This window comes from Carassius carassius, chromosome 32 (genome assembly GCF_963082965.1).
Source record: "Carassius carassius chromosome 32, fCarCar2.1, whole genome shotgun sequence".
Classification (NCBI taxonomy): Eukaryota; Metazoa; Chordata; class Actinopteri; order Cypriniformes; family Cyprinidae; genus Carassius; species Carassius carassius.
In genome coordinates, this window is record NC_081786.1 from 21599213 (window position 1) to 21611575 (window position 12363).

Genomic DNA, 12363 nt, shown 5'->3' on the forward strand with positions numbered 1-12363 from the left:
ATATGACTAATCGAACAGGTAAATTCTACTAGTCCACCACTTTTATTCTAACTCAAACTTTCAAAGAAAATGTTTTTAAAATTCAGTTTGTAAGAGTTGCTTACTGAGGGGGTCGCAGTCATGTGACCTTGGTAGGGATGTAACGATTCACTATACTCATGATTCGATTCGATTCATGATTTTGATTTCATGATTTGATTCACGATTTTTTTAAACAATATATTTAAGACAAATTATGAATTAAATGTGTCCTTTTATTATTGATTCTGCAAAATGCTGTACATTTCTTTGTGAAGTTTAAACGTAACTATAATAAAATACTAATATAGCAGTTGCATATTATTGCTCTTTTGTTGGTTTTGATTGATTCTATTGTCCTCATTTGTAAGTCACTTTGGATAAAAGCATGTGCTAAATGAAATAAATTTAAATGGAATGTAAATGTAAATAACAAAACTAAATTGAAAATTTAAAACAAGCCCCAAATCAAATAAATAAGTAACACAAATAATATAAATCTCTTCATATAAACAAAATAATGCTTTGTCTGTGCTCTTTTCATTTAAAATTATAGGCAACCACTGCATTTTAATCATGACCAAAAAAAATATACTGCATACATGCAACATGAGCAGTTTTTCATCTAAATTAGATTGTATAATTTCAAATTTTTTTAAGCAAAAAGATTGGTTTAAAAAAAGATTAGAAGGTTTAATAAATAAAGATTAAAAAAAGATTGGTTTTATTTCAGTTTTCTGAAACTATATATAAAAATATCTGCATGAAACAGCAGATGAGCTGAATGAGACGCAGATTCACTCTCTGCCAGCAGGAGGCGCTTAAAGAGTTTCCTTGGTTTCTGCTGTAAACGAACCAGCGCTGCACTTATGAACTTTAATATGCATTATACAAGAGACAAGATTAAAAGAAAAATACCACATAATACCATATAAACTCCTACCCCTAAATTAATCGCAATTTGTTTAGCATCTCAACCAATTTTAAATGTCACATTTTTATATTGATTTTCAACCGGCTCGCGGTTAATAGTTACGTCCCTAGCTTGGTGTAGTTGATTAATACCCTACATTTAGCTTTTTACTTCTGACTTTTGTATTTTGTTGAAATTTATCATGATAAACAAAACATGTAAGAATCATAAACTTTTGTTGTATGAAAAGTTTTTGTAATCCAAAAGCCAGGGTGGCCTTCAAAAGTATGTCGCCAGCAGTCTAGTGCTCTACTAACACAGACAATAGTTTTGACTTGTCATTTCATCTGGCAGAGTAACATACAACACATGCAGAAAGTTATAGTAATTGTGTAAAGTGTTTCTGAAAGGGTTAATTTTGTTTGTTTACAGAAACGGTTGGGAGAATCAAAATTCTTTTGCCTGGTAACTGACAGCATGTTACAGATTCTACAAAAACGAATAACAATCGAACTTGGAATATATTCCTTATTAGACCTTTTACAGTATAACCATTGTGAAAATACATCCCTATGAATAGTTAAATTGGCATTAGACATGGACAAAAATAAATCTTTTATTCTTTTTTTATATTCTTTTTATTAGCATTCTACTCATCATTCTACTTATTTTGCCCTGTTTCCTTTAATAAGGACAAAAATATAAATATAAATGTACATTCTGTCCTGCCCCCACTGACCTGCTGGTCAAAGATATTTTTTACCTTTCACATGGATGTAGATGCCAAACAAGAAAAAAAAATCAAATCTAGAAGGAAAAGCAACAGATGCCGCCACCATGGGGAGGCAATACAGGCATTTGTTGTAATGGCGTTCCTTCTGTCACTGTGTCATGCAGGTTTAATAGCTAAAGGCAAAGTCTTGGGCACAGAGTGCTTTCTCCTTGGCAGGATGTGAAGATGACACACACTCCTGTGTGGGCCAAACATAGCCTGAGCAGCAAGGCCTCTCTGAATCATGGAGGATACACAGGACACGATGTCCAGATCAGTGCTGAGAGCACTTGGAGGGTCCGTATGCGATAACTGCTGTTTTTCCTAGAGCTTTAGCTCAGATCAAAGTCATATTTATACTTTATCTTCAAAGGAATTTTATGTGCTAAACATCAAGAGTAATTAAATACATCTGGTTCAAGAGTCTAATAAACTTGCCGTGCCGAGATGTTGACTCGATATCCCCGTTACATAGACAACTCTGTCCTAGTCATCTGCTGCCAATCCGAATATTGTTTTATCACTCCATGTGAACTCCATCAGGTTAATATACTTCAGGAGCTTTCAAAAGGTCAGATTATTCCCTTAACACACTGTACAGAGCTGGGCAGAAAGCAGGAGTCATGTCGGTATGCCATCTGGTTCAACAAATACCTGATAGGTGTTTCATTTTGCTGGTTACACTGAAGTCTAGCACAGTGTATTATAAAGGACTCATTACATTAATGGAGTGGCAGTCTGGTAATAATATCAGAACATTGTATACTTAATAAAGAGTGTCAGATGTGGTTTCTCAACATTGCAACATTGCGAAAACGATTGATCCAACAGGGTTGTGCAAATTGCAGAATTGCAGAGCTGGCTCCTTTTTAAGGAGTTAAATTTGAGTTGAATTGATAGGAAGAGGAATGTATTGAATTGTAATTTAAAGAATTTCAACACAGATCATTTATCCGCCAAAGAGATGAAATGTGAGGAAAAATTATTTATATTATTTCCATCATCAGTTTAGAGACTGCATGCAAAACTTTGTCAATGAACAGAAATGCACTGCAATATCATTTTTTCCCTTCCATCTTATATTTGTTCCACAGAATGAGATTGTGTTCTTCCACCCTCATCCACCAAACTTAAAATATCGAATTATCCATTTATTGTGAGTCTGTCTGTTTGTATGAATGTTTGTAATGCTTTAGCTCTACTTTCTTGTGTAAAATTAAGTGAATTTCTTTAAATTTCACTACATTTTAAGCCTACTTCCTCGTACAAATTAAAATTGCAATTATGCATTCAGTTTGTTATCTAATTTCCAATTCAACTCAAATTCAAGAATTGAACTGAAATTTAAAAGGTGTTCTCAGTCCAATTCTGAATAGCACAAAACCCTGAAATGCAAAGCCAAAAATGACTTGAATTAATGAAAATCAAAAAATTCACACTTCTTTTACCATCTGAACAAGATAAAACAGCATTGCAGATCAGACTGTTTTGGTTAGACTTTGTAAAGAACTACTGTCTATTGCACCATATCAAGGTGTAAATGAGTGTTTTGAAGTAGAAGACCATTTGAATTCTCAAAATAGTTATCGAAGTGTTGAATGAGTATAGATGTGTTTATGTAAAAAGACTCCTAGTGGAGCTCTTTCATCAGTCCACCTAATCTTGGGTGGTCCATTCAAGCATCTTTATGTGAATGCTATGAAAATAACTGTAAGTTATTTAATAAGTGACTCATTAAAGATCTACAGTGACTGTATAAGAAAGTGAGGTGATTCAGACAGAGCTGCGTCTCTTGGAGAAAAGCCTAAACGGTGAGATGTTTCTCAGGTCAGCAGACACAGTGCTAATGGCTGAGCAGCGTTGAGGGTTACACACACAGCCTGTGGTGCCGGGTTCGAAGAAGTGGTGGGGCGATACGTCTCCTTGCTCCATTAACGCATCAGTGAAGGACATATCCTGTGGGAGGATGACCATTTTCTCTCTGCTTTTGTACCACAGGCAGGAGCACACCGTCTGGAAGTGGAGCACCTCAGCGTAGACGCTCTTCAGCCCTCGCCTTTTATCTCGCCCAACGGCGGCTGGGCTCGGAGGGTCCGGACGCCGTGAAACCAGACCTTTTGGTTTATCGTTGGAGAGCAGCGCCCTCTGCTCTGCATCTCTTCTCTCATCCTCGGTGTTCATCGTCATGAACCGTAGTACCACTAGATTGAGGAAAGCACCAATTACTGTGAGGCCCATCAGGATATAGACAAAACTAAAGGCCACATAATGAGGGTCGTTCTGGAGAGCGTTGTCCTTCTGTAGGGCTACGTAGTCCCCAAAACCGATGGTGGTGAGGGTTATAAAACAGTAGTAGAAGGCATGGAAAAAGGTCCAGCCTTCGTAGTGGGAGAAGGCAGCTGCTCCTATGCACAAGGTGCTGATGCAGGAAAAGAAGCCAATGATCACCATGTTGGCCATGGAGACTTCCGGCCGCCGCAGGCCCATGCATTTCTTGGCTTTGTGCAACAGGAATCGGACGAAGGTGTTGATGCGTTCGCCCAGGCTCTGGAACATTACCAGCGTGAGGGGGATGCCCAGAAGTGCATACCCCATGCAGAATGCTTTCCCAGCATCCGTACTGGGGGCGGCATGGCCATAACCTTGGGAAGAATAGCAGGACAAGATAAGTGTTTCCAAAAAAACAATGTTTTCATAGATTACTTGATGTGACGTTGTATGCTTTGATGTCTGCAGACCTTAACCCCTTTAGACCCTGCATCAGTTGGAATGGTTTAAACCAAGAGTGCCCCTGTATCTGGAGATCTACATTCTTTCAAAGTTCAGCTCCAACCCTAATCAAATACGCCTGAATCAGCTAAGTAAGCCTTTTAGCAACACTTGTGACAAACACTTTGTAAAATACATTTATTTTTTATTTATTTATTTTGTTAATTTGGCAGGGACAGTGCACAATTTAGACAATTGCACCAAGTTAGCTAACAGCTAATTTGCATCTGTAACAGCTAATTTGCAAACTCAAAACAACCACTAAACAACAAATACACTACATAAATTTACAAAAATACATATCCATCAATTCAAAATTGATAAAAACGGTTTGATATATACACCAAAATACAGAAAATACAATGCAATCATTAGTGGTGACACTCTTGTGCTGATTTTAGCCAAATTTTGAGGCTGGCTTTAAATACTGCAAAACGTCCTGAGTTTCTAATGTTTGTGGGTATTGAATTCCACTTCTCCACTACTTTAACAGAGAAGACGGATTGACCAAAGGTTGTCTTTCTAAAATGAGGTACCAAATCACCCCTAGTTGATGCTCTAGTTCTACTGGCACTGCCACTGCCAGATAAAACTATGCATCCTCTAAGAGGAGGGGGTGCAAGATCATGAATAACTTTAAACATTAGACATACATCCGAATAAAATAAGAAATTATCAAAATTTAGAAGATTATATTTTTTCAGAATATTACAATGATGATAATCCTTAGGTTTTTTGTCTAATACTTTTAAAATTTGTTTATAGAGTGAATAAATAGGCTTGAGCGTAGTCGCTCCTGCCTTTACATTTATTCATTTAGCTGATGCTTTTATCCAAAGCGACTTACAATTGCTATATACTGTGTGTCAGAGGTCGCACGCCTCTGGAGCAACTAGGGGTTAAGTGTCTTGCTCAGGGACACATTGGTATCTCACAGTGGATTCGAACACGGGTCTCTCACACCAAAGGCATGTGTCTTATCCACTGCACCAACACCACCCCACTAGTGGTGCTGGCCTTTAACCAGGTTGTTATACAGTAAGACAAATGGGGAAAAATCATTGTGTGTACAAAAAGGTTTGCAGCAGACAGTGAAAAATTATGTCTTATACTCTTAAAATTGTTTAGATTTAACTTAACAGTCTTGATGACCTTACTAACTTGTTTTTTGAAGGTCAAATTTGTGTCAATTATGATGCCTAAATATTTAACATGTGTCACAGATGTAATGACTTCACCATTAATTAAAATATCAGGATTAACTGAGTTATTAATCCTCGCTGTAAAATACATGCAAACTGTTTTACTTAGATTAAGGGTCAAACAAGAATTTGCCAGCCAATCCGACACCTTACTCATTGAAGCTGTCACTTTGTAATGACTTCACCATTAATTAAAATATCAGGATTAACTGAGTTATTAATCCTCGCTGTAAAATACATGCAAACTGTTTTACTTAGATTAAGGGTCAAACAAGAATTTGCCAGCCAATCCGACACCTTACTCATTGAAGCTGTCAGTTTGGCTGCAGTGTGTTCTTTAGATCTTGCATGGGTAAAAATCACAGTGTCATCAGCATACATCTGGATGTTAACATCTGGACATGTTTGAGGGAGGTCATTTATATATATACAAAATAAAAGAGGTCCTAAAATAGACCCTTGAGGGACCCCTGAAATACAGTTTGCAAATGAGTAACACTTATCACCCATTCTTGTACATTGTTTTCTGTTATTCAAATAGGATTCCATCCAGGTCATGGTATTAACGGATAAATTCAATTTAGAAAGTTTCGATAATAAAACGTTGTGATTAACGGTATCAAATGCCTTCTTAAAATCTAAAAACACAGCTCCAACGACACCGCCTTTATCAAGCAGACTTTTGATTCGTTCCACAAAAAAACAATTTGCTGTTTCTGTCGAGTGATGCTTTCGGAAGCCAAACTGCATCGGGTGCAAGGTAAATTCACCTTCATTTAGATGAGAGACTAGCTGATCATAAATGGATGCTTGGATGGATGATTCAGCTGCAGGTGAGATGCAGCAATTAATTTGGTGCGCAATTCTTACAGTGCATTGCGGGTATTCTCTCGCCGCTTAGCATACATCAGTTGTACACTCGTTATTGCTGTGCATTGTGGGATTGAATGAGTAAACTTGATAATGTCCACTAAGGTTTCAGAGACCACTAAATATGGCTGGCCCCTCAAAGAGTGCCCTATTTAAGGGAATAGGGGGCGATTTTGGACACAACCTTGGGCTACGTCTGAAAGCATAAGCAGCTGATTTGTTGCCTCGCTGTCCTTTCCAGCAATGACTTTGCAAGCAATATTTGTGCACAAAGGTACCTCCCGAAACAGATTTCAGAGGCAGCATAATAGTGATCTACAATAAGATAGAAAGAGCTTTGGGGATAAATAAGCAAATATTTCATTACTACAATACCAATTTCTTGCTAGAAACAACATCAAAAGTGGAAAAGTTGGTCAAAAACATATATCCACACACAAACTGATCACCAACTGCTACTTTCAGACACCATCTTTATTCATAGAAATAAAGGCAATGGCTTTATAGGCTGCATTTGTGCACAAAATCACCTCATAAAATTATTCTGAGGCAGCGTAATGGTTTAATGATATATTACACAACAAAATAGCATGAGCTTTGGTGATAACCATGCAAATATTTAATTTCTCACCAGAAATAACACCAAAAGTCTAAAACACTGATCGGAAACATATTTACACACAAACTGACCACCAAATGCAACTTTCAGACACCATCTTAAATTTTTTTAGCTCAATCATCATGGAATGGAATGCACAGGATTGTGGGATATCAAAGACCTTGAAGGATATATCTATGCTGCCTTCAAAAATTGACAGAATAAAGCCATCTCAGGAGGCAGGAAGTGAAGCTGATATTGGATTTGGATGTGCCTTTGAATGCATCCTTCAAAGGCACCATTTTTCAGCTTTCAAATACAGCCTTGATAATCATAGACACGTTTGTTGAAGCAGGGTTGATATGGATTTCTGCAGGAAGGTAGAGCTCCAGAAATGGGATTGGACACCCATGTTTAAACCAATAGAAATTTATATTTTTAATCATTTGAGTAATGCTTAGCCAGCTAGACAGGAAAGCTCCTATTTTATCATTTTATATGCTAATTTATGTTCATGCTAAACACATCAAGTTTTATCTATAATCCTATCATCTTAAAGGTGCTCTAAGTGATGCCGGGAGTCGTAACTTCTTGTTGATGTTCAAATTGTTGTCAAACAAAACGGAGGCTAGCTAGACCCTCCCTCCTCCTCATCCGTGCACTAACCCCCCAAACCCCACCCCCAAATCTTTCTTGTCGGTTATTGGCTGGAACAGTTTGTTATGTTTTGTGGTGCGGGTGAGCCCAGTTTGTTTTTCTTGTTGTTTGTGGAGCCTGTGGTGTCTAGAGAGACCCCGTTTTTTTACAGTGTGTTCAGGGGACAAGCAGCTAGCGGATAGTGAGGAGATGTTTGCTGGATGTGACAAAAAATGTTTTGGCCTAAAAAATGTGTGACATCACTTAGAGCACCTTTAATAGTATCAAGTAATAAATTAATTTGAAGATATTTCAGACTTAGAACACTGGATAGTCAAGAAGACTATACCAGAGTAAGCTCCCTTAAAATGTTAGTAGGTCTTCAGTGACCCTCTGCGTGAGATTTACTGGAATGATTCAGCTGTGCATAGAATTACGTGTGATCTTTGGGGGTGGATGTCATTTTAAAAAACCTCTTAATAAATCAGAATAAAATGTAAGGTAAACAAGCCTTTCAATAACTTCACAGTTTGTTATCGGCCAGAATCATCAAACTATTCACATTATTTAAAGGTCCCGTTCTTCGTGATCCCATTTTTTAAACTTTAGTTAGTGTGTAATGTTGTTGTTGAGTATAAATAATATCTGTAAAATTCTAAAGCTCAAAGTTCAATGCCAAGCGAGATATTTTATTTAACAGAATTCGCCTACAACGAACGACTCGTTTGGACAACATCCATCTAGTTCCTGCAGTAACGACGTCACTAAAACAGTTTTTTGACTAACCTCCGCCCACATGAATACACAAAAAAGGGGCGTGGTCTTGTTGCGCTCCGACGGAGAAGAGGAAGAGCTGCGTTTGTGTTTGTCGCCATATTGTCGAAACGCTGTTATTTTCATCTCGGAATCACCTTTGTTTGGGCTTCCCAGGGACGCTGTACTTATAGATTAATGGTTACAATTTATGTTTAACTCGGTTCCCGAAAATTATAATCCACATGTAAAACTATGTGCAGCACATTTTGCTGAGGACAGCGATCTTCCTCCATCTCAATCAGTTTAATGCCGGATTCGCACAAAGATTATTCTTGAAAGATGGAGCAGTTCCCTCTTTGTCTGGAGAAGGCGTTGTTTATGGACCACAACCGGTAAGTGTATTTTATTATTTAAGTTGGTGCGTTTAACAATTTCTACAACTTATTACACAAAGGGCAACGCTGTTTAGCTTTGTTAACTAGATGGTAGGGCTGTGCAAAAAATCAAATGCGATTTCCATGCGCATCTCGTCTCTGAAAGCGTTCTGTGATTAGAAGTACATCTCCATCGCGTACGTTCAGATCAGGATTGCCAGTTTTTCGAAACAAATCCTGCCCACTTGCTTCTCAAAACTAGTCCAAAACTAGCCCAATCGCGTTTCCAGGAGGGCAGCGTGCGCTAAGCTGCTGTCAAATCACAACACAGGAACCGCTGGCACAATCAGAACTCGTTACGTATTTCTGAAGGAGGGACTTCAGAGAACAAGGAAGTCATCAGCCGTTTTTATGACAGTGAAAACAGCGGTATACAGATAGGTGAATTGTGTGAAAAATACTGTGTTTTTTTACACGTGAAACATGAACACATGTTATATTGCAAACTGTAAACACAATCAAAGCTACAAAAAAGCACGAAAAACGGGACCTTTAAGAATAATCTACCGTTATGTAGCTAAAACATTACAGAATCACTGTTCTTACTTTTATCCAGACAAAGGCAATGATAATTCTCAACCAATACAATGAAGTACCATTATCTTGTGTGTGACTATACATTTTTTTATGTACACATCACAAACATGTAAATGAATAATAATCATAATTCCAAAATGAAAATGGTAAAGATCTAAAAATGGTAGCATCAAAATTAACTGGTTCATTCAAGTCAATTGTTTTTTTAATAAATAATAATAATAATAATAATAAAAAATATTAATACCTAAATGGTGCATATCTGTATACTATAAATTGTACATAATATTAGTACCTTTTAAAAGGGAACAGGCCTAGTGACAGCTTTTGTACCTGTTTTAAATCACATTATGTTTAGTTGTATATAATCACTTGCCACAAGGTTTTTTTTTAATTAATTTATTTATTTTTACTCTTAAAAGCTCTTTTTTGTCTTTGAGGGAAATACAGTTAGTCGTCATTCACACAAGCAATGCAATATCATTGTCTTAAGCTCGTGTAAGCACAGAGAGAAAACATACATTAGCATTTTGTAGGGTGCTCTTCTAAAAATAATCCATGCAAGACCATATTTGAATAAATTCACCGGAAGCAGTGATCACCATGAACAGTAACACAGGATTAAGCACTTCCACGAAGATTGAATTCGAATCTGACTGAATTAAAAAAAAATTTATACACAAAGCACACAGTTAATTCTACGTAAAAAAAAAAAAGAATTAAAAAAAAACATTTAAATAAGAAAAAACCTCCAGAACTTCTCCGTGAAAATACAGTGTTTATGGGGATTTAGGTGACTGTGTCTATATTTTAGAGTTCCTAGTATTATAAATATACTAATTCATTTCACCTGTTGTTTTCTATGCTGATAATAACACAGGTGGCGCAATGGAAAACCAAACGATGCCTTTAAATTAATCCAAACTGTCCCTCGGCAGAAGATAAAAATGTCGCCCACACGAAAACAGAACAGCTCCAGTAAAACATAAGACACTAAAATTATGCTATAATCTACATAAAAAAAATCCAATACATCTAAGTAATTTATGTAACACATCATAAAAGTATACGTTTTGTCTTATTCACACCTTAAGAGAGAATACTGTAAAACAAAAATGTGAATAAAATTAAACGAAAAAAGTTTTCTAAACCTAAAGTTAATTGTATTCGCTTATATTTACATTTACATTTACATTTATTCATTTAGCAGACGCTTTTATCCCAAGCGACTTACAGATGAGGACAGTGGAAGCTATCAACAACAACAAAAAGAGCAATGATATATAAGTGCTATAACAAGTCTCAGTTAGTTTAACACAGTACACCTAGCATGGGATTTTAAATAATATAATATAAAGAAAACAGATAGAATAAAAAAAGAATAGAGCAAGCTAGTGTTAGAGGTCTTTACACATACATACACACATATACAATTGCATAATTAATGAAAAGAAAATAGAATACAAAAAGATTAGAAAGGTAGTTAGATTTTTTTAAAGAATAGAATTAGAATAGTGAGTGTTAAAGTTAGAGGGTCAAATAAAGATGGAAGAGATGTGTTTTAAGCCGATTCTTGAAGAAGGCTAAGGACTCAGCTGTCCGGATAGAGTTGGTATAATATATATATATATATATATATATATATATATATATATATATATATATATATATATATATATATATATATATATATATATATATATATTGGTTGCTTATATGCAAGGGGAAAAAAAGAAAAGAAAAAAAAACAGGCTAATAACTGTCTTCCTACATTAAGTTCCTCAGAATGAAAAATAAAAAAAATTACCTATGGTCGTTATCACCGTGATGGCGAAATAAAAAGACCCGGCGAACTTCCACTGGACTCCAGCTTTGTGAGGCTTCAGAAGCAACACGACCTTTTCAATCTGATCAAAGTCAAGCCTGGTGAGATTATATTTAAGCATAAGCAGAAATTTTTGATAGTCGAGTTTGCCCTTCTGGCTTTTCTCTTGCTTTGACTCGAGAGCGTCGAAGACTCCCGCTCCAATGAGTAAATAGGACAAAGTGCAGATAATTAAGGCGAGTGTCCGCACGTTTTGTCTCTTCATCTTCTCATAGTGGCCTCAAAATATCCCTCAGGTTTCAAAGCTCCGGACCGGCATGTGAACTTTCCTGATTCATGGCTTGTCATAACTCCCTTGTACCCCTAAACAGCAAGAATCCGGCTGAGGGTCTCCAGAAAATCTGCCACAAGTGAAGTCGTGTTTAGTGGAGCTGTTCTATCAGCACCACCCCCAGAGACTCACACACGCTCCTTATATGGGCATTTGTTCCTTCCAGTAAGCGCGCGATTGAGTCCACTGATGAACTGGCAGAACAAAGACAGGTTTATACTGTAGCATCACAGATCATTTTACATTGTAATTATTTCGTAATTACTAATTGTATGTCACTTTTGGAGCTGTTTGAAAACATTTGGGAAGGCCAATTTTTGGTTGAGCGGTTGGCGTACAAACCATTGCTTATAAATATCTTATAGGTTATATTAGTACCAAATATTGTATTCAATTTCTCAACTTGTTTTCATTCAGTTAACACAGGTTTTGTATTTCTTTTTTGAACTGATCATTCACAGGCCTGATCTGAACTTATGCATCTCTCTTTTATTTTATATTTTTAAAACATTGCCTAAATTATCTACAAATAATGCTTTTTTTTTTTACTCAAAAAACAGGTGCATGAGCTCAGATCAACAATGAGTATGACCAATCAGTATTAAAAAAATGCAAAGAAAGCAAGATGACAAATAGCTTGAATCCAAAATTTGTCATTAATATAGTATAATGAGATTTACAAGCAGTTTCAATAAACTAGCC

The 12363-nt window shown here is 36.4% G+C and overlaps 1 protein-coding gene across 1 annotated transcript; it reads right to left on the reverse strand.

Moving 5' to 3' along the window:
• Positions 1-2701: 2701 nt before the first annotated feature.
• On the reverse strand, positions 2702-11738 carry kcnk3b (potassium channel, subfamily K, member 3b). Its single transcript, XM_059520748.1, has 2 exons — positions 11313-11738; positions 2702-4345 (listed from the first exon to the last, which is right to left on the reverse strand). Exons 1-2 carry the CDS (start codon positions 11593-11595, stop codon positions 3477-3479), a joined length of 1152 nt encoding a protein of 383 aa, XP_059376731.1. The 5' UTR covers positions 11596-11738; the 3' UTR covers positions 2702-3476.
• Positions 11739-12363: the final 625 nt, after the last annotated feature.

Coding starts and splice junctions, on each gene's coding strand:
- kcnk3b (XM_059520748.1), bottom strand. CDS start 11,595: ATGAAGAGACAAAACGTGCGGACACTCGCCTTAATTATCTGCACTTTG. Junction 4,346..11,312: donor CACGGTGATAACGACCATAG/GTAATTTTTTTT, acceptor ATTCTTCCCAAG/GTTATGGCCATGCCGCCCCC.